This window comes from Salmo salar, chromosome 24, assembly GCF_965601325.2.
Source record: "Salmo salar chromosome 24, fSalSal1, whole genome shotgun sequence".
Lineage (NCBI taxonomy): Eukaryota > Metazoa > Chordata > Actinopteri > Salmoniformes > Salmonidae > Salmo > Salmo salar.
Genome location: NC_138314.1, coordinates 43,752,773 through 43,777,435, shown reverse-complemented (window position 1 = coordinate 43,777,435; position 24,663 = coordinate 43,752,773). Strand labels below are relative to the sequence as shown.

The window sequence follows — 24,663 nt, the reverse complement described above, 5'->3', positions numbered from 1 at the left end:
CTACCATCTGCTGGCTGGATCGGTCTTCTGATTTGAATTGAAACAGTTTTTAGAACTTTAGAGATGATTAACTAAAATATGATGATAGAAGACAGCACCATGCTGTATGACAGCATAAACCCTCTAATGTTGCTCACTAGTTAACAAAGTCACAAACCCTGACCATTTTTACATTTTACCAGATGCTCTGTAGTGAGTCCATTCATTTTCATACTTTTTTTAGTAATTGAAACCACAACTCTGGCATTGCAAGCGCTATGCTCTACCAACTGAGTTACATTCTTAAAATCTGATTTGAACCCTAAACCACACTGCTAACCTTATGCCTAACCTTAAACTTAAATTAAGATCAGAAATGTACATTTCTGTTTTCATGACATTTTACGATAGGCCTATAGACAATTTAGACTTTGTGACTGGGTTTTCTAATAACCAGAGAGGCTGGGGGGAGGAGTTTACTCCAAGTACCTGTGTAAATGTGAAGGTGAAAGTTGTGTCTCAGTTTAGACCTGAAGTGTAGATTGTTCTGTAAAACGTGTAGATATGCACATATAGTCACTATTAGAGTGGTTATAGATTTAAATCAACTATTTTGAATGTGAAGTGGAGGACGTGAAGACCAGTAAAGGTAAGAGGAGATCTCAGTATATTTCACTTTCCAAACTAGACACAACAGTCCTGTTTTAAAACAATGAGGACTGGAGAAAGAGGAAGTGATGTTTGTATCTGTGTGATTGAGCAAAAGAGAGAATTTGATGAATGGTAATGATGTAAATATGAATGTTTTCTCTTTTTATTGCAGTTAAAATGGCAGAGTCCAGAGTTCATAGTAAGTCACCATGCTATAATTAATGATTAACTTTTCTTTCATGTATCTGGGAGAACAGAACTAAACCAACTATTGAAAATGAAATGTGTTTGTGGTTTTATTTCTCTTTATGTGTAAATGTGTGTCTGGATGAAATGTGTTTGTAACATGAGGAGTTGTAGCTGAGTTTGTGTCTGTGAGAAACAGCTCTACTGCTCCACAGTGACCTCTCCCTCCAAACATCTCTTTATTATAGAACCCATTTAATCCAGTCGGACACAATACGGAACAAAATAAACCTTTTGTACTTTACTGGCTCTAGAGAAGTTAAAGTTGTACATATCAACAAATTAGTTGGGCTCCTGAGTGGTGCAGCGGTCTAAGGTACTGCATCTCAATGTGAGAGGCGTCTCTACAGACTCTGGTTCAACTCCAGGCTGTATCACAACCAGCCATGATTGGGAGTCCCATAGGGTAGAGCAAAATTGGTCCAGTGTCATCCGGGGTAGGCTGTCATTGTAAATAAGAATTTGTTCTTAACTGACTTGCCTCGTTAAATAAATAAAATATGTATCCAGAGCAATTAGGATTAAGGGCATATCAACAAATGTTTTCCTAGTTTCCTCAGGGATTCAAACCAGCGACGTTTCAGTTACTGGCCCAATGGTCTTAAGTGCTAGGCTACCTGCCAAACATTTCTGACTAATGGGAAAATACAGTGCCTCTAATTTATTCTATATATTTAGTCATAGCAGATCCTTTTCTTTCTTCATATTTTGTTATTTCAGGGGGAATTGGCCATGTATAGACCAGTGAACTGAATAAGTATAATAATTGAACTGATATTTAATGTTATTAGGTTTGTTTAGTGTCTCTTGCACAATGGTAGACCTGGTTAGTATGAATGTTGAGGCTTGGACACTGGGGTAGACCTGTTTTATATGAGTATGCCCATGGATTTCCCTGGTTTATAATGGGGTGTAGGGATACACAAGGTTCATACAGGTAATGGGGCTGGATGGACGTCTATTGCCCATTCAAATCCTTTCTGGCAACAACGTTTGTGGTATAAAAAAGAGATGGGGGCTGGGGCACATGTGTTATACCACTGTAATATTACTTTATCTATGAAATGATTAGTGTATAGAGGTCAGATGTCACAGGACTAAAACATGCTGATAACAGGGTTGGGGTGTGCAGCAAATAGCTGGATATAGGTTACTGTTGGTGACTTGGGGAATACAGGCCTAAGGAAAGTGGGTAACAGGGCTGAGATAGGAAAGTAACAGGGATGAGGTGTATTGGCAAAGGAACTGGGGTCTTGAGTAACACACAGGTCATTTAGGGCCAGGATATGCCTGTATCTGTACTTGATTGTATAGATTTGAGGGTATTGGCATGTGGGTGTTAGGGTTAGGGCATGGGGGTAACAGGGCTGGGGTGTGTGGGTCATTGAGTTTAGGAGTGTGGGTAAGTGGGCTGAGGTATATAGACATTGAGGTTGAGGAATAGGGGTAAATATCTGTTCATGTTATTATAGGCAGAGCACTCTGTCACAAATGTGACCAAGAATAAAACATACTTTTAAATAAATACATTTAAAAAATGGATCACATGTTAGGCTTACTAGTGGCATAAGATTTGCATAGTGGCATGTCTGGGAAAGATGTGGGAACAAATGGGATAATATCATTCTAGATTGTAGCATCACATTCTTCTATGACATAAATACTTTCCTTCAAATGAATATGTCTGTCTGGGATTGTGTGTGTTGTATTTTAGAATTGACATGGTCCTGGTTGTTGTATGTCTATTGTAGTTTTTCAATCAGCTGTGTTTATAAATGTACTGAGAGTATTTGTGTTCCTGACACAGATGATGTCATTAAACATGAAATGTTCTCTCTTTCTGAACAGCTCAGTTTAAACTCACCTCAGGAGACAAGGTGAAGGCTGATGTTGGTGAAGAGGTCACCCTCCCCTGTCACCTCTCACCTGACACCAGTGCTGTTACCACGACGATCAGGTGGTTTAAAGGGACAGAGTGTATTTACCTGTATCAGAATGGCCAGGTGACAGAGAGGAGTGGCTATGAGGGCAGAGTGAGTCTGATCACCCAGGAGCTGGAGAGAGGCAACGTGTCTCTGAGGCTGAGAGACTACAGGAGGTCAGATAGAGGAGTCTACATATGTCAGGTCATCCATGGAGAACAGAAGGAGGAGGCTGCAGTGGGTTTATGGGATAGAGAAGGTAAGTGTTCTATAACTCCAGTAATGTTTCTAAACACCTAAACAACAGCAATAACAACCAGTCTCTTTCCCTATACAGAACACTTCTACTTTCTCATGTAGGTAGGAGTTCATAGTAGGAGTTACAGATGAATAGACTAGATTCATTCTGAATATCAACTAGTTACAATGCATATTACCATCACTCTGAGCTTTGAGCTTGTCCTAAAGCATTAGAACCATTCCAACATTACTGTCACGTCCCTTGATTGTCATTAGTAATGAATGTGATGAACACTCATACCCCTCTGATGTATATCACATCACTATGGTATTTGAGAGGATCATGTGACAGATGGTGATTTGAAGGTAATGATAATAACTAATACATTCTGTTTTACATGATCATTATTCATGACTCTCCATCTTGGATAATGGATGATCAGGATGGGGTGAGTAATTACTTATTTGTCTGTTTTGTTTATTGACAACCAGTAACACAAGACAAAGAACAGACCAGAGTGTTAATCTGATACTATAAAAACTACAGGCCTTGTGAACAGCAGTGTGTCTTCTTCAAGGCTACAAATTAAATCAGTTTCTTTACATTTATCAATACTCTCCCCAAATGTTCTCAAGGTAGGTTGGATTAAGATGTATAGATGTTCTTCAAATTATCCAGAATTTAAATACCATAGTCCTCCCACAATATATCTGCCATATAGCTCAACATTTCACACACCAAATAAAAATAGAATAATCTTGAATTTAGCTTGATGTCTTATTATGAAGCATTCAGTCATTCTCAGACTGCTCACATAGTAGTGCTGCTTACATCTCTTTCCCTAGATGTACATTAGTAATGAATGTGATGAACAGTCATTCCAATATGATGTATGGTATTTCATTAAATTATGTAATGAGATAGAAATTCAATGAACAATAATAACTAATACATTCTGTTTTACATGATCATTATTCATGACTCTCCATCTTGGATAATGGATGATCAGAATGGGGTGAGTAATTACTTATTTGTCTGTTTTGTTTATTGACAACCAATAACACAAGACAAAGAACAGACCAGAGTGTTAATCTGATACTATAAAAACTACAGGCCTTGTGAACAGCAGTGTGTCTTCTTCAAGGCTACAAATTAAATCAGTTTCTTTACATTTATCAATACTCTCCCCAAATGTTCTCAAGGTAGGTTGGATTAAGATGTATAGATGTTCTTCAAATTATCCAGAATTTACATATCATAGTCCTCCCACAATATATCTGCCATAGAGGTCAACATTTCACATAGTCCTCCTACAATATATCTGCCATAGAGGTCAACATTTCACATAGTCCACCTACAATATATCTGCCATAGAGGTCAACATTTCACATAGTCCTCCTACAATATATCTGCCATAGAGGTCAACATTTCACATAGTCCTCCTACAATATATCTGCCATAGAGGTCAACATTTCACATAGTCCACCTACAATATATCTGCCATAGAGGTCAACATTTCACATAGTCCTCCCACAATATATCTAATATAGAGGTCAAGATTTAACATTCCAAAATGAACATGGAATCAGCTTGAATTCAGTTTGATGTCCTAGTATGAAGCATTCTGTGATGTTTAGACTGTTCCAATAGTAGCACTGCTTACATCCCTTTCCCTAGATGTACATTAGTAATGAATGTGATGAACAGTCATTCCAATATGATGTATGGTATTTCATTAAATTATGTAATGTGACTGAAATTGGATTGAATGTAACAGTAATAACTCATACATTTTGTTATACATTATCAATATTCATTCCTCTCCATCTTGGATAATGGATGATCAGGAGCAATACCATAAACCTCCCACAATATATCTGCCATATAGCTCAACATTTCACACATCAAAATTAAAATAGAATCATCTTGAATTTAGCTTGATGTCTCAGTATGAAGCATTCAGTCATTCTCAGACTGCTCACATAGTAGTGCTGCTTACATCTCTTTCCCTAGATGTACATTAGTAATGAATGTGATGAACAGTCATTCCAATATGATGTATGGTATTTCATTAAATTATGTAATGAGACAGAAATTCAATGAACAATAATAACTAATGCATTCTGTTTTACATGATCATTATTCATGACTCTCCATCTTGGATAATGGATGATCAGCATCAGGTGAGTAATTACTTATTTGTCTGTTTTGTTTATTGACAACCAATAACACAAGACAAAGAACAGACCAGAGTGTTAATCTGATACTATAAAAACTACAGGCCTTGTGAACAGCAGTGTGTCTTCTTCAAGGCTACAAATTAAATCAGTTTCTTTACATTTATCAATACTCTCCCCAAATGTTCTCAAGGTAGGTTGGATTAAGATGTATAGAAGTTCTTCAAATTATCCAGAATTTTCATATCATAGATCTCCCACAATATATCTGCTATAGAGCTCAACATTTCAAATAGTCCTCCCACAATATATCTGCCATAGAGGTCAACATTTCACATAGTCCTCCCGCAATTTATCTGCCATAGAGGTCAACATTTCACATAGTCCTGCCACAATGTATCTGCCATAGAGGTCAATATTTCACATAGTCCTCCCACAATATATCAGCCATAGAGGTCAACATTTCACATTGTCCTCCCACATTATATCAGCCATAGAGGTCAACATTTCACATAGTCCTCCCACAATTTATCTGCCATAGAGGTCAACATTTCACATAGTCCTCCCACAATATATCTGCCATATAGCTCAACATTTCACATTGTCCTCCCACATTATATCAGCCATAGAGATCAACATTTCACATAGTCCTCCCACAATTTATCTGCCATAGAGGTCAACATTTCACATAGTCCTCCCACAATATATCTGCCATATAGCTCAACATTTCACATTGTCCTCCCACATTATATCAGCCATAGAGGTCAACATTTCACATAGTCCTCCCACAATTTCTCTGCCATAGAGGTCAACATTTCACATAGTCCTCCCACAATTTCTCTGCCATATAGCTCAACATTTCACATAGTCCTCCTACAATATATCTGCCATAGAGGTCAACATTTCCCATTGTTTCCTCCCACAATATATCTGTCATAGAGGTCAACATTTCACATAGCCCTCGCACAATTTATCTGCCATAGAGGTCAACATTTCAAATAGTCCTCCCACAATATATCTGCTATAGAGGTCAACATTTCACATAGTCCTCCCACAATTTATCTGTGTAGAGGTCACCAATTCACATTGTCCTCCCACAATATATCTGCCATAGAGGTCAATATTTCAAATAAACATCCCAAAATATATCTGCAATAGAGGTCAACATTTCACATAAACCTCCCACAATACTTCTGCCATAGAGGTCAACATTTCACATAGTCCTCCCACAATATATCTGCCATAGAGGTCAACATTTCCCATAGTCCTCCCACAATATATCAGCCATAGAGGTCAATATTTCACATAGTCCTCCCACAATATTTCAGCCATAGAGGGCAACATTTCACACTCCAAAATGAACATGGAATCAGCATGAATTCAGTTTGATGTCCTAGTATGAAGCATTCTGTGATGTTTAGACTGTTCCAATAGTAGCACTGCTTACATCCCTTTCCCTAGATGTACATTAGTAATGAATGTGATGAACAGTCATTCCAATATGATGTATGGTATTTCATTAAATTATGTAATGAGACAGAAATTCAATGAACAATAATAACTAATGCATTCTGTTTTACATGATCATTATTCATGACTCTCCATTTTGGATAATGGATGATCAGCATCAGGTGAGTAATTACTTATTTGTCTGTTTTGTTTATTGACAACCAATAACACAAGACAAAGAACAGACCAGAGTGTTAATCTGATACTATAAAAACTACAGGCCTTGTGAACAGCAGTGTGTCTTCTTCAAGGCTACAAATTAAATCAGTTTCTTTACATTTATCAATACTCTCCCCAAATGTTCTCAAGGTAGGTTGGATTAAGATGTATAGAAGTTCTTCAAATTATCCAGAATTTTCATATCATAGCCCTCCCACAATATATCTGCCATAGAGGTTAATATTTCATATAGTCCTCCCACAATATATCTGCTATAGAGCTCAACATTTCAGAGAGGTTGAGTTAAATGCAGAAAACACATTTCAGTTGAATACATTCAGTTGGACAACTGACTAGGTATCCCCCTTTCCTTTCCCTTTCACATAGTCCTCCCACAATATATCAGCCAAAGAGGTCAACATTTCACATAGTCCTCCCACAATATATCAGCCATAGAGGTCAAAATTTCACATAGTCCTCCCACAATTTATCTGCCATAGAGGTCAATATTTCACATAGTCCTCCCACAATATATCTGCCATAGAGGTCAACATTTCACATAGTCCTCTCACAATATATCTGCTACAGAGGTCAACATTTCAAATAGTCCTCCCACAATATATCTGCCATAGAGGTCAACATTTCAGAGAGGTTGAGTTAAATGCAGAAAACACATTTCAGTTGAATACATTCAGTTGGACAACTGACTAGGTATCCCCCTTTCCTTTCCCTTTCACATAGTCCTCCCACAATATATCAGCCAAAGAGGTCAACATTTCACATAGTCCTCCCACAATATATCAGCCATAGAGGTCAAAATTTCACATAGTCCTCCCACAATTTATCTGCCATAGAGGTCAACATTTCACATAGTCCTCTCACAATATATCTGCTACAGAGGTCAACATTTCACATTGTCCTCCCACAATATATCTGCAATGGTGCTCAACATTTCACACTCCATAATGAACATGGAATCAGCTTGAATTCAGTTTGATGTCCTAGTATGAAGCATTCTGTGATGTTTAGACTGTTCCAATAGTAGCACTGCTTACATCCCTTTCCCTAGATGTACATTAGTAATGAATGTGATGAACAGTCATATCAATATGATGTATGGTATTTGATTGATAAATGTAATGTGACTGAAATTGGATTGAATGTAACAGTAATAACTCATACATTTTGTTATACATTATCAATATTCATTCCTCTCCATCTTGGATAATGGATGATCAGGAGCAATACCATAAACCTCCCACAATATATCTGCCATATAGCTCAACATTTCATACAACAACATTAACATGGAATCAGCTTGAATTTAGCTTGATGTCTCAGTATGAAGCATTCAGTCATTCTCAGACTGCTCACATAGTAGTGCTGCTTACATCCCTTTCCCTAGATGTACATTAGTAATGAATGTGATGAACAGTCATTCCAATATGATGTATGGTATTTAATTAAATTATTTAATGAGACAGAAATTCAATGAACAATAATAACTAATGCATTCTGTTTTACATGATCATTATTCATGACTCTCCATCTTGGATAATGGATGATCAGGATCAGGTGAGTAATTACTTATTTGTCTGTTTTGTTTATTGACAACCAATAACACAAGACAGAGAACAGACCAGAGTGTTAATCTGATACTATAAAAACTACAGGCCTTGTGAACAGCAGTGTGTCTTCTTCAAGGCTACAAATTAAATCAGTTTCTTTACATTTATCAATACTCTCCCCAAATGTTCTCAAGGTAGGTTGGATTAAGATGTATAGATGTTCTTCAAATTATCCAGAATGTTCGTATCATTGATTTCCAACAATATATCTGCTATCGAGGTCAATATTTCACATAGTCCTCCCACAATATATCTGCCATAGAGGTCAACATTTCAGAGGGGTTGAGTTAAATGCGGAAGACACATTTCAGTTGAATACATTCAGTTAGACAACTGACTAGGTATCCCCCTTTCCCTTTCACATATTCCTCCCACAATATATCTGCCATAGAGGTCAACATTTCACATAGATCTCCCACAATATATCTGCCATAGGCGTCAACATTTCACTTTGTCCTCCCACAATATTTCTGCCATAGAGGTCAACATTTCACATAAACCTCCCGCAGTATATTTGCCATAGAGGTCAACACTTCACATAGTCCTCCTACAATATATCTGCTATGGTGCTCAACATTTCACACTCCAAAATGAACTTGAATCAGCTTGAATTCAGTTTGATGTCCTAGTATGAAGCATTCTGTGATGTTTAGACTGTTCCAATAGTAGCACTGCTTACATCCCTTTCCCTAGATGTACATTAGTAATGAATGTGATGAACAGTCATTCCAATATGATGTATGGTATTTCATTAAATGATGTAATGAGACAGAAATTTAATGACCAATAATAACTAATGCATTCTGTTTTACATGATCATTATTCATGAATCTCCATCTTGGATAATGGATGATCAGATAGTGGTGAGTAATTACTTATTTGTCTGTTATGTTTATTGACAACCAATAACACAAGACAAAGAACAGACCAGAGTGTTAATCTGATACTATAAAAACTACAGGCCTTGTGAACAGCAGTGTGTCTTCTTCAAGGCTACAAATTAAATCAGTTTCTTTACATTTATCAATACTCTCCCCAAATGTTCTCAAGGTAGGTTGGATTATGATGTATAGATGTTCTTCAAATTATCCAGAATTTTCACATTATAGATCTCCCACAAAATATCTGCCGTAGAGTTCAACATATCACAGGTTAAAATTAAAATAGAATCATCTTGAATTTAGCTTGATGTCTTATTATGAAGCATTCAGTCATTCTCAGACTGCTCACATAGTAGTGCTGCTTACATCCTTTTACCTAGATGTACATTAGTAATGAATGTGATGAACAGTCATTCCAATATGATGTATGGTATTTCATTAAATTATGTAATGAGACAGAAATTCAATGTACAATAATAACTAATGCATTCTGTTTTACATGATCATTATTCATGACTCTCCATCTTGGATAATGGATAATTAGGAACAGGTGAGTAATTACTTATTTGAATGTTTTGTTTATTGACAACCAATAACACAAGACAAAGAACAGACCAGAGTGTTAATCTGATACTATAAAAACTACAGGCCTTGTGAACAGCAGTGTGTCTTCTTCAAGGCTACAAATTCAATCAGTTTCTTTACATTTTAGTAATTTAGCAGACGCTGTTATCCAGAGCGACTTACAGTAGTGAATGCATACATTTCATTTCATGCATTTTTTTTGGTACTTCACATTTATCAATACTCTTCCCAAATGTTATCAAGGTAGGTTGGATTAAGATGTATAGATGTACTTCAAATTTTCCAGAATGTTCATATCATAGATCTCCCACAAAATAAATGCCATAGAGGTGAACATTTCACACAGTCCTCCCACAATTTCTCTGCCATAGAGGTCAACATTTCACATAGTCCTTCCACAATGTATCTGCCATAAAGGTCAATATTTCACATAGTCCTCCCACAGAATATCAGCCATAGAGGTCAACATTTCACATAGTCCTACAATATATCTGCCATAGAGGTCAACATTTCAGATAGTCCTCCTACAATATATCTGCCATAGAGGTCAACATTTCACATAGTCCTCCTACAATATATCTGCCATAGAGGTCAACATTTCACATAGTCCTCCTACAATATATCTGCCATAGAGGTCAACATTTCACATAGTCCTCCCACAATATATCTGCCATAGAGGTCAACATTTCACATAGTCCTCCTACAATATATCTGCTATAGAGGTCTACATTTCACATAAACCTCCCACAGTATATTTGCCTTAGAGGTCAACATTTCACATAGTCGTCCCACAATATTTCAGCCATAGAGGTCAACATTTCACATAGTCCTCCTACAATATATCTGCCATGGAGGTCAACATTTCACATAGTCCTCCTACAATATATCTGCCATAGAGGTAACATTTCACATAGTCCTCCCACAATATATCTGCCATAGAGGTCAATATTTCACACTCCATAATGAACATGGAATCAGCTTGAATTCAGTTTGATGTCCCAGTATGAAGCATTCTGTGATGTTTAGACTGTTCCAATAGTAGCACTGCTTACATCCCTTTCCCTAGATGTACATTAGTAATGAATGTGATGAACAGTCATATCGATAAAATGTATGGTATTTGATTGAATAATGTAATGTGACTGAAAATTAGATTGAATGTAGCTTTAATAACTCATACATTTTGTTATACATTATCAATATTCATTCCTCTCCATCTTGTATAATGGATGATCAGGAGCAATACCATAAACCTCCCACAATATATCTGCCATATAGCTCAACATTTCACACATCAAAATTAACATGGAATCAGCTTGAATTTACCTTGATGTCTTATTATGAAGCATTCAGTCATTCTCAGACTGCTCACATAGTACTGCTGCTTACATCCCTTTCCCTAGAAGTACATTAGTAATGAATGTGATGAACAGTCATATCAATATGATGTATTGTATTTCATTAAATTATGTAATGAGACAGAAATTCAATGAACAATAATAACTAATGCATTCTGTTTTACATGATCATTATTCATGACTCTCCATCTTGGATAATGGATAAATAGGAACAGGTGAGTAATTACTTATTTGAATGTTTTGTTTATTGACAACCAATAACACAAGACAAAGAACAGACCAGAGTGTTAATCTGATACTATAAAAACTACAGGCCTTGTGAACAGCAGTGTGTCTTGTTCAAGGCTACAAATTCAATCAGTTTCTTTACATTTTAGTAATTTAGCAGACGCTGTTATCCAGAGCGACTTACAGTAGTGAATGCATACATTTCATTTCATGCATTTTTTTTGGTACTTCACATTTATCAATACTCTTCCCAAATGTTATCAAGGTAGGTTGGATTAAGATGTATAGATGTACTTCAAATTTTCCAGAATGTTCATATCATAGATCTACCACAATATATCTGCCATAGAGGTCAACATTTCACATAGTCCTTCCACAATGTATCTGCCATAAAGGTCAATATTTCACATAGTCCTCCCACAGAATATCAGCCATAGAGGTCAACATTTCACATAGTCCTCCCACAGAATATCAGCCATAGAGGTCAACATTTCACATAGTCCTACAATATATCTGCCATAGAGGTCAACATTTCACATAGTCCTCCCACAATATATCTGCCATAGAGGTCAACATTTCACATAGTCCTCCTACAATATATCTGCTATAGAGGTCTACATTTCACATAAACCTCCCACAGTATATTTGCCTTAGAGGTCAACATTTCACATAGTCGTCCCACAATATTTCAGCCATAGAGGTCAACATTTCACATAGTCCTCCTACAATATATCTGCCATGGAGTTCAACATTTCACATAGTCCTCCTACAATATATCTGCCATAGAGGTCAACATTTCACATAGTCCTCCCACAATATATCTGCCATAGAGGTCAACATTTCACATAGTCCTCCCACAATATATCTGCCATAGAGGTGAACATTTCACACAGTCCTCCCACAATTTCTCTGCCATAGAGGTCAACATTTCACATAGTCCTTCCACAATGTATCTGCCATAAAGGTCAATATTTCACATAGTCCTCCCACAGAATATCAGCCATAGAGGTCAACATTTCACATAGTCCTACAATATATCTGCCATAGAGGTCAACATTTCACATAGTCCTCCCACAATATATCTGCCATAGAGGTCAACATTTCACATAGTCCTCCTACAATATATCTGCTATAGAGGTCTACATTTCACATAAACCTCCCACAGTATATTTGCCTTAGAGGTCAACATTTCACATAGTCGTCCCACAATATTTCAGCCATAGAGGTCAACATTTCACATAGTCCTCCTACAATATATCTGCCATGGAGGTCAACATTTCACATAGTCCTCCTACAATATATCTGCCATAGAGGTCAACATTTCACATAGTCCTCCCACAATATATCTGCCATAGAGGTCAACATTTCACATAGTCCTCCCACAATATATCTGCCATAGAGGTCAACATTTCACATAGTCCTCCTACAATATATCTGCTATAGAGGTCTACATTTCACATAAACCTCCCACAGTATATTTGCCTTAGAGGTCAACATTTCACATAGTCGTCCCACAATATTTCAGCCATAGAGGTCAACATTTCACATAGTCCTCCTACAATATATCTGCCATGGAGGTCAACATTTCACATAGTCCTCCTACAATATATCTGCCATAGAGGTCAACATTTCACATAGTCCTCCTACAATATATCTGCCATAGAGGTCAACATTTCACATAGTCCTCCCACAATATATCTGCCATAGAGGTCAACATTTCACATAGTCCTCCTACAATATATCTGCCATAGAGGTCAACATTTCACATAGTCCTCCTACAATATATCTGCCATAGAGGTCAACATTTCACATAGTCCTCCCACAATATATCTGCCATAGAGGTCAACATTTCACATAGTCCTCCTACAATATATCTGCTATAGAGTTCTACATTTCACATAAACCTCCCACAGTATATTTGCCTTAGAGGTCAACATTTCACATAGTCGTCCCACAATATTTCAGCCATAGAGGTCAACATTTCACATAGTCCTCCTACAATATATCTGCCATAGAGGTCAACATTTCACATAGTCCTCCTACAATATATCTGCCATAGAGGTCAACATTTCACATAGTCCTCCTACAATATATCTGCCATAGAGGTCAACATTTCACATAGTCCTCCCACAATATATCTGCCATAGAGGTCAACATTTCACATAGTCCTCCTACAATATATCTGCTATAGAGGTCTACATTTCACATAAACCTCCCACAGTATATTTGCCTTAGAGGTCAACATTTCACATAGTCGTCCCACAATATTTCAGCCATAGAGGTCAACATTTCACATAGTCCTCCTACAATATATCTGCCATGGAGGTCAACATTTCACATAGTCCTCCTACAATATATCTGCCATAGAGGTAACATTTCACATAGTCCTCCCACAATATATCTGCCATAGAGGTCAATATTTCACACTCCATAATGAACATGGAATCAGCTTGAATTCAGTTTGATGTCCCAGTATGAAGCATTCTGTGATGTTTAGACTGTTCCAATAGTAGCACTGCTTACATCCCTTTCCCTAGATGTACATTAGTAATGAATGTGATGAACAGTCATATCGATAAAATGTATGGTATTTGATTGAATAATGTAATGTGACTGAAAATTAGATTGAATGTAGCTTTAATAACTCATACATTTTGTTATACATTATCAATATTCATTCCTCTCCATCTTGTATAATGGATGATCAGGAGCAATACCATAAACCTCCCACAATATATCTGCCATATAGCTCAACATTTCACACATCAAAATTAACATGGAATCAGCTTGAATTTACCTTGATGTCTTATTATGAAGCATTCAGTCATTCTCAGACTGCTCACATAGTACTGCTGCTTACATCCCTTTCCCTAGATGTACATTAGTAATGAATGTGATGAACAGTCATATCAATATGATGTATGGTATTTCATTAAATTATGTAATGAGACAGAAATTCAATGAACAATAATAACTAATGCATTCTGTTTTACATGATCATTATTCATGACTCTCCATCTTGGATAATGGATAAATAGGAACAGGTGAGTAATTACTTATTTGAATGTTTTGTTTATTGACAACCAATAACACAAGACAAAGAACAGACCAGAGTGTTAATCTGATACTATAAAAACTACAGGCCTTGTGAACAGCAGTGTGTCTTCTTCAAGGCTACAAATTAAATCAGTTTCTTTACATTTATCAATACTCTCCCCAAATGTTCTCAAGGTAGGTTGGATTAAGATGTATAGAAGTTCTTCAAATTATCCAGAATTTTCATATCATAGATCTCCCACAATATATCTGCTATAGAGCTCAACATTTCAGAGAGGTTGAGTTAAATGCAGAAAACACATTTCAGTTGAATACATTCAGTTGGACAACTGACTAGGTATCCCCCTTTCCTTTCCCTTTCACATAGTTCTCCCACAATATATCAGCCAAAGAGGTCAACATTTCACATAGTCCTCCCACAATATACCAGCCATAGAGGTCAACATTTCACATAGTCCTCCCACAATATTTCAGCCATAGAGGGCAACATTTCACACTCCAAAATGAACATGGAATCATCTTGAATTCAGTTTGATGTCCTAGTATGAAGCATTCTGTGATGTTTAGACTGCTCCAATAGTAGCACTGCTTACATCCCTTTCCCTAGATGTACATTAGCAATGAATATAATGAACAGTCATATCGATAAAATGTATGGTATTTGATTGAATAATGTAATGTGACTGAAAATTAGATTGAATGTAGCTTTAATAACTCATACATTTTGTTATACATTATCAATATTCATTCCTCTCCATCTTGGATAATGGATGATCAGGAGCAATACCATAAACCTCCCACAATATATCTGCCATATAGCTCAACATTTCATACAACAACATTAACATGGAATCAGCTTGAATTTAGCTTGATGTCTTATTATGAAGCATTCAGTCATTCTCAGTCTGCTCACATAGTAGTGCTACTTCCATCCCTTTCCCTAGATGTACATTAGTAATGAATGTGATGAACAGTCATATCAATATGATGTATGGTATTTAATTAAATTATATAATGAGACAGAAATTCAATGAACAATAATAACTAATACATTCTGTTTTACATGATCATTATTCATGACTCTCCATCTTGGATAATGGATGATCAGATTTCGGTGAGTAATTACTTATTTGTCTGTTTTGTTTATTGACAACCAATAACACAAGACAAAGAACAGACCAGAGTGTTAATCTGACACTATAAAAACTACAGGCCTTGTGAACAGCAGTGTGTCTTCTTCAAGGCTACAAATTAAATCAGTTTCTTTACATTTATCAATACTCTCCCCACATGTTCTCAAGGTAGGTTGGATTAAGATGTATAGATGTTCTTTAAACTATCCAGAATGTTCACATCATAGTCCTCCTACAAAATATCTGCCATAGAGGTCAACATTTCACATAGTCCTCCCACAATATATCTACCATAGAGGTGAACATTTCACATAGTCCTCCTACAATATATCTGCCATAGAGGTGAACATTTCACATAGTCCTCCTACAATATATCTGCCATAGAGGTCAACATTTCACATAAACGTCCCACAATATATCTGCTATAGAGCTCAACATTTCAGAGGGGTTGAGTTAAATGCGGAAGACACATTTCAGTTGAATACATTCAGTTGGACAACTGACTAGGTATCCCTTTCCTTTCCCTTTCACATTGTTCTCCCACAATAAATCTGCCATAGAGGTCAACATTTCACATAGTCCTCCCACAATTTCTCTGCCATAGAGGTCAACATTTCACATAGTCCTCCCACAATATATCTGCCATAGAGGTCAATATTTCACATAGTCCTCCTACAATATATCTGCCATAGAGGTCAACATTTCACATTGTCCTCCCACAATATATCTGCAATGGTGCTCAACATTTCACACTCCATAATGAACATGGAATCAGCTTGAATTCAGTTTGATGTCCTAGTATGAAGCATTCTGTGATGTTTAGACTGTTCCAATAGTAGCACTGCTTACATCCCTTTCCCTAGATGTACATTAGTAATGAATGTGATGAACAGTCATTCCAATATGATGTATGGTATTTCATTAAATTATGTAATGAGACAGAAATTCAATGAACAATAATAACTAATGTATTCTGTTTTACATGATCATTATTCATGACTCTCCATCTTGGATAATGGATGATCAGAACAACGTGAGTAATTACTTATTTGTCTGTTTTGTTTATTGACAACCAATAACACAAGACAAAGAACAGACCAGAGTGTTAATCTGATACTATAAAACTACAGGCCTTGTGAACAGCAGTGTGTCTTCTTCAAGGCTACAAATTAAATCAGTTTCTTTACATTTATCAATACTCTCCCCAAATGTTCTCAAGGTAGGTTGGATTAAGATGTATAGAAGTTCTTCAAATTATCCAGAATTTTCATATCATAGATCTCCCACAATATATCTGCTATAGAGCTCAACATTTCAGAGAGGTTGAGTTAAATGCAGAAAACACATTTCAGTTGAATACATTCAGTTGGACAACTGACTAGGTATCCCCCTTTCCTTTCCCTTTCACATAGTTCTCCCACAATATATCAGCCAAAGAGGTCAACATTTCACATAGTCCTCCCACAATATACCAGCCATAGAGGTCAACATTTCACATAGTCCTACCAGAATGTATCTGCCATAGAGGTCAATATTTCACATAGTCCTCCTACAATATATCTGCCATAGAGGTCAACATTTCACATAGTCCTCCTACAATATATCTGCTATAGAGGTCAACATATCACACTCCAAAATGAAGATGGAATCAGCATGAATTCAGTTTGATGTCCTAGTATGAAGCATTCTGTGATGTTTAGACTGTTCCAATAGTAGCACTGCTTACATCCCTTTCACTAGATGTACATTAGCAATAATTTAGTGAACATCGATAAAATGTATGGTATTTGATTGAATAATGTAATGTGACTGAAAATTAGATTGAATGTAGCTTTAATAACTCATACATTTTGTTATACATTATCAATATTCATTCCTCTCCATCTTGGATAATGGATGATCAGGAGCAATACCATAAACCTCCCACAATATATCTGCCATATAGCTCAACATTTCATACATCAAAATTAACATGGAATCAGCTTGAATTTAGCTTGATGTCTTATTATGAAGCATTCAGTCATTCTCAGTCTGCTCACATAGTAGTGCTGCTTCCATCCCTTTCCCTAGATGTACATTAGTAATGAATGTGATGAACAGTCATTCCAATATGATGTATGGTATTTAATTAAATTATATAATGAGACAGAAATTCAATGAACAATAATAACTAATACATTCTGTTTTACATGATCATTATTCATGACTCTCCATCTTGGATAATGGATGATCAGATTTCGGTGAGTAATTACTTATTTGTCTGTTTTGTTTATTGACAACCAATAACACAAGACAAAGAACAGACCAGAGTGTTAATCTGACACTATAAAAACTACAGGCCTTGTGAACAGCAGTGTGTCTTCTTCATGGCTACAAATTAAATCAGTTTCTTTACATTTATCAATACTCTCCCCACATGTTCTCAAGGTAGGTTGGATTAAGATGTATAGATGTTCTTTAAACTATCCAGAATGTTCACATCATAGTCCTCCTACAAAATATCTGCCATAGAGGTCAACATTTCACATAGTCCTCCCACAATATATCTACCATAGAGGTGAACATTTCACATAGTCCTCCTACAATATATCTGCCATAGAGGTGAACATTTCACATAGTCCTCCTACAATATATCTGCCATAGAGGTCAACATTTCACATAAACGTCCCACAATATATCTGCTATAGAGCTCAACATTTCAGAGGGGTTGAGTTAAATGCGGAAGACACATTTCAGTTGAATACATTCAGTTGGACAACTGACTAGGTATCCCCCTTTCCTTTCCCTTTCACATTGTTCTCCCACAATAAATCTGCCATAGAGGTCAACATTTCACATAGTCCTCCCACAATTTCTCTGCCATAGAGGTCAACATTTCACATAGTCCTCCCACAATATATCTGCCATAGAGGTCAACATTTCACATAGTCCTCCCACAATATATCAGCCATAGAAGTCAACATTTCACATAGTCCTGCCAGAATGTATCTGCCATAGAGGTCAATATTTCACATAGTCCTCCTACAATATATCTGCCATAGAGGTCAACATTTCACATTGTCCTCCCACAATATATCTGCCATAGAGGTCAACATTTCACATAGTCCTCCTACAATATATCTGCCATAGAGATCAACATTTCACATAGTCCTCCTACAATATATCTGCTATGGTGCTCAACATTTCACACTCCAAAATGAACATGGAATCAGCTTTAATTCAGTTTGATGTCCTAGTATGAAGCATTCTGTGATGTTTAGACTGTTCCAATAGGAGCACTGCTTACATCCCTTTCCCTAGATGTACATTAGTAATGAATGTGATGAACAGTCATTCCAATATGATGTATAGTATTTCATTAAATTATGTAATGAGACAGAAATTCAATGAACAATAATAACTAATGCATTCTGTTTTACATGATCATTATTCATGACTCTCTATCTTGGATAATGGATGATCAGAACAACGTGAGTAATTACTTATTTGTCTGTTTTGTTTATTGACAACCAATAACACAAGACAAAGAACAGACCAGAGTGTTAATCTGATACTATAAAACTACAGGCCTTGTGAACAGCAGTGTGTCTTCTTCAAGGCTACAAATTAAATCAGTTTCTTTACATTTATCAATACTCTCCCCAAATGTTCTCAAGGTAGGTTGGATTAAGATGTCAGATGTTCTTCAAATTCTACTGAATGTATATTCCATAGAACCCTGCCTCCTGACACAATATCCTGTATCTGCCATAGAGCCCAATGCTGCTTATCACAAACAATGAACATAATCATTTGATCAGAGATAACCAATAACTAAACAACATTATTTATGAAGTTCACCAGATCTCATTGGTGCCCTACATGAGGGACGCTTGAGTGACAGGAGAAATCTGATTGGTCCTGTTTGTTCTGTACATAATGATGTTGTCATGACTTCCGCCGAGGTCGGTCCTTCTCCTTGTTCGGGTGGCGTTCGGATGTCGACGTCCCCATCTTTCTAGCCATCGCCGATCCACTTTTCATTTTCCATTTGTTTTGTCTTTGTTTTACACACCTGGTTTCAATTCCCCAACTACATGTTCATTATTTAACCCTCTGTTTTCCCCATGGTTTTTGTGCGTGATTGTTTTATGTACAGTGAGGGAAAAAAGTATTTGATCCCCTGCTGATTTTGTACGTTTGCCCACTGACAAAGAAATGATCAGTCTATAATTTTAATGGTTTATTTGAACAGTGAGAGACAGAATAACAACAACAAAATCCAGAGAAACGCATGTCAAAAATGTTATAAAATGATTTGCATTTTGACCAGTTCTCTATGTTGTGTTACAGTGGGAGGAGAGACCTCAGATACAGACCCCACACTTCCACTGAGGAGGAGAAACAGCATGGATATAATTCCTCCACTTAGTGAGTTATGGATGTAGATTATATTATATTTGACACTGTTGTACATCCTCCAGAGAGTCAGTGTGTTGATCAGTGCTGTGTGTTGTGTTGCAGTGGGAGGAGAGAGCAGCAGTCCAGACTCCCCAAATATCCAGAGAGAGACAAGAGTAAAAAGAGGAGGAAGAGAGGGAAGAAGGATGAGTTGGATGAGACAACTGTTTTGTGTAGGGGTTAGAGAGGATACTAGTTAGAGAGACAACTGTTTTGTGTAGGGGTTAGAGAGGATACTAGTTAGAGAGACAACTGTTTTGTGTAGGGGTTAGAGAGGAGACTAGTTAGAGACAACTGTTTTGTGTAGGGGTTAGAGAGGAGACTAGTTAGAGAGACAACTGTTTTGTGTAGGGGTTAGAGAGGATACTAGTTAGAGAGACAACTGTTTTGTGTAGGGGTTAGAGAGGAGACTAGTTAGAGACAACTGTTTTGTGTAGGGGTTAGAGAGGAGACTAGTTAGAGAGACAACTGTTTTGTGTAGGGGTTAGAGAGGATACTAGTTAGAGAGACAACTGTTTTGTGTAGGGGTTAGAGAGGAGACTAGTTAGAGACAACTGTTTTGTGTAGGGGTTAGAGAGGAGACTAGTTAGAGAGACAACTGTTTTGTGTAGGGGTTAGAGAGGATACTAGTTAGAGAGACAACTGTTTTGTGTAGGGGTTAGAGAGGAGACTAGTTAGAGACAACTGTTTTGTGTAGGGGTTAGAGAGGATACTAGTTAGAGACAACTGTTTTGTGTAGGGGTTAGAGAGGAGACTAGTTAGAGACAACTGTTTTGTGTAGGGGTTAGAGAGGAGACTAGTTAGAGACAACTGTTTTGTGTAGGGGTTAGAGAGGAGACTAGTTAGAGAGACAACTGTTTTGTGTAGGGGTTAGAGAGGAGACTAGTTAGAGACAACTGTTTTGTGTAGGGGTTAGAGAGGAGACTAGTTAGAGAGACAACTGTTTTGTGTAGGGGTTAGAGAGGAGACTAGTTAGAGACAACTGTTTTGTGTAGGGGTTAGAGAGGATACTAGTTAGAGACAACTGTTTTGTGTAGGGGTTAGAGAGGAGACTAGTTAGAGACAACTGTTTTGTGTAGGGGTTAGAGAGGAGACTAGTTAGAGACAACTGTTTTGTGTAGGGGTTAGAGAGGAGACTAGTTAGAGAGACAACTGTTTTGTGTAGGGGTTAGAGAGGAGACTAGTTAGAGACAACTGTTTTGTGTAGGGGTTAGAGAGGAGACTAGTTAGAGAGACAACTGTTTTGTGTAGGGGTTAGAGAGGATACTAGTTAGAGAGACAACTGTTTTGTGTAGGGGTTAGAGAGGAGACTAGTTAGAAACAACTGTTTTGTGTAGGGGTTAGAGAGGATACTAGTTAGAGACAACTGTTTTGTGTAGGGGTTAGAGAGGATACTAGTTAGAGAGACAACTGTTTTGTGTAGGGGTTAGAGAGGAGACTAGTTAGAGAGACAACTGTTTTGTGTAGGGGTTAGAGAGGAGACTAGTTAGAGACAACTGTTTTGTGTAGGGGTTAGAGAGGATACTAGTTAGAGACAACTGTTTTGTGTAGGGGTTAGAGAGGAGACTAGTTAGAGACAACTGTTTTGTGTAGGGGTTAGAGAGTATACTAGTTAGAGACAACTGTTTTGTGTAGGGGTTAGAGAGGAGACTAGTTAGAGACAACTGTTTTGTGTAGGGGTTAGAGAGGAGACTAGTTAGAGACAACTGTTTTGTGTAGGGGTTAGAGAGGATACTAGTTAGAGAGACAACTGTTTTGTGTAGGGGTTAGAGAGGAGACTAGTTAGAGACAACTGTTTTGTGTAGGGGTTAGAGAGGATACTAGTTAGAGAGACAACTGTTTTGTGTAGGGGTTAGAGAGGAGACTAGTTAGAGACAACTGTTTTGTGTAGGGGTTAGAGAGGAGACTAGTTAGAGACAACTGTTTTGTGTAGGGGTTAGAGAGGAGACTAGTTAGAGAGACAACTGTTTTGTGTAGGGGTTAGAGAGGAGACTAGTTAGAGACAACTGTTTTGTGTAGGGGTTAGAGAGGAGACTAGTTAGAGAGACAACTGTTTTGTGTAGGGGTTAGAGAGGAGACTAGTTAGAGAGAATCCCACTGTATTTTCCGCCACTGTGAGAGAAACATAGGAGTGTTATTATTTTACTACAGTCACACTGTTGTTTTCTATTTGCTGACCTTCATCAATCAAAGTTCATCAGGATACTGCTGTTGTTATGATGTTATGTTTCAAGTTGAAACCTTAAACATATCTCTACAGTACTCACTAGTGGACAGACAGGCAACGCTCTGCTCACGTAAGATTTGGTTCAGGGTTCAGAGGTCACAGTGAAGGATTGATGAGTGATACATGTGTTTATTATGGTCTGTTAGTTGAGCCCATTACCCAGTGGGTAGTAATCAGGGATGTGGATGTAGCTTCCAGTTACCACGGTGACGTCTCATATTGATGCTGGGAATCTATCCCAATGGAACTCTGATACCACATGAGACTGATATTGTTGAAATAAAGAAATTGAACTTTGTAAGACATCAGTGTTTGGACATTGTTTGTCTTGGATGATTCTCTACAGTACAGAGCTGAGGTGTCAACACTTATCTGTCAACACTGAGCTGTCAACAGTAGGCTGGTCTCTCTCTTTACCTGATACTACTACTAGTACTACCAACTACTACTACTACTACTACTGCTACTACTACCGCTACTACTACTACCAACTACTACTACTACTACTACTACTACTACTACTACTACTACTACTACTACTACTACTACTGCTGCTACTACTACTACTACTGCCGCTACTACTACTACTACTGCCGCTACTACTACTACCAAGTACTACTACTACTAGTACTACCAACTTCTACTACTACTACCACTAATAGTACTACTACTACTACTACTACTACTACTATTACTACTACCGCTACCGCTACTACTACCACTAATAGTACTACTACTACTACTACTACTACTACTACTACTACTATTACTACTACTACTACTGCTACTACTGGTACCAACTACTGCTACTACTGGTTCCAACTACTGCTACTACTGGTACCAACTACTGCTACTACTACTACTAATACTACTACCAACTACTACTACTAATAATACTACACACTACTACTAATACTACTACCAACTACTACTACTAGTAACTGCTACTACTACTACTACTACTACCTACTGTTGCTACTACTGCTACTACTACTGCTACTACTGCTACTACTATTACTACTGCTACTGCTACTACCAACTACTGCTACTGCTACTACTACTACTAACTACCACTACTAATACTACTACCAACTACTACTACTACTAACTACCACTACTAATACTACTACCAACTACTACTACTACTACCAACTACTACTAATACTACTACCAACTACTACTAATTCTACTACTAATACCAACTACTACTACTCCTACTATTACTGCCACTACTGCTAATACTACTACTACTGCTAATGCTACTGCTACTACTACTGCTACTAAAACTCTAGGACAGCAGTTTGAGAAGACCAGAGGAAGTGATGGAGCATCAGTCTGAATGCAGATGCCCATATGACTGATCGGTGAGTAATTAAATATACCTGCAGTAACCTTCTCTGACCACCAGATGTCTCTGTTACACCACCAGAGGAGCAGGAGGAACCATGAGGACTATAGGAGTAGCAGTTGACCTTTCAACACCTGACTCCAATACTTGATTCCAACTATTTTGATTTGATAACAAAACAGACACACAGAGAAATATAAGTATTATGTTGCTTGTTTTACTATATAGAAAGAGTTTTGTTTCTTTGTATCACACATAGTATATGTTACCTCAACAATATTGTGTTAAATTAGTATCATTAAATACCATATAAGTGGTTATGTTGTACAGTAGTAAGCACACTTTGGATTACATTTTCTGTCCCCCCAAAAATACCTTGATACTCACAATATAGCGTGAATAATGTTGTTACTTTTCATTTACGATGTATGTAAGATGTCTCCTTTTAAATGTTCTGGTTATTAAGTGGAGCTTTGTCCTTTCAGAGGGCTGTTTTTACATCAGAAACTGTGGTCCTTAGTAATCGGGGAGGGAACAGTCTAAGGTTGGCCATGGAAAAGTAAAACCTGTATTGTTTTGGTATTACAATACTTTACAACTGTTGGAAATGGTATCTCACAGAAGCACCATAAAGGAAAACATTAAAGAGCAGAAGTACAGTACTGTACGATCCAATAAATAAATAACACACTGTAAACCAATCGAATCACTTACTGTGACCTTTACCTCCAAATATAATTTCCAGTGTCTCTGATGACCAGTGTCCACACCTCCACTTCCAGAGAGAGAGAGAGAGAGAGAGAGAGAGAGGTGGTCAATAGACATACAACAACCAGGACCATGTCAATTCTAAAATACAACACACACAATCCCAGACAGACATATTCATTTGAA

General features: G+C 37.2%; 1 protein-coding gene across 1 annotated transcript; it reads left to right on the top strand.

Moving 5' to 3' along the window:
- Positions 1-441: 441 nt before the first annotated feature.
- Positions 442-22,724, top strand: LOC123732758 (myelin-oligodendrocyte glycoprotein). The gene is made up of 5 exons (XM_082968766.1): positions 442-628; positions 803-829; positions 2,725-3,086; positions 19,954-20,164; positions 20,258-22,724. The coding sequence occupies exons 2-5, from the start codon at positions 808-810 to the stop codon at positions 20,392-20,394; spliced, it is 732 nt and encodes a 243-aa protein (XP_082824892.1). The 5' UTR covers positions 442-628; positions 803-807; the 3' UTR covers positions 20,395-22,724.
- The last annotated feature ends 1,939 nt before the right edge of the window (positions 22,725-24,663 follow it).

What these genes read in the sequence shown, in the direction of transcription:
- LOC123732758 (XM_082968766.1), top strand. Translation starts at nt 808, where the DNA reads ATGGCAGAGTCCAGAGTTCATA. An exon ending in GGCAGAGTCCAGAGTTCATA is followed by an intron (nt 830 to 2,724) that starts GTAAGTCACCAT and finishes CTTTCTGAACAG; the next exon opens with CTCAGTTTAAACTCACCTCA. An exon ending in GGATATAATTCCTCCACTTA is followed by an intron (nt 20,165 to 20,257) that starts GTGAGTTATGGA and finishes GTTGTGTTGCAG; the next exon opens with TGGGAGGAGAGAGCAGCAGT.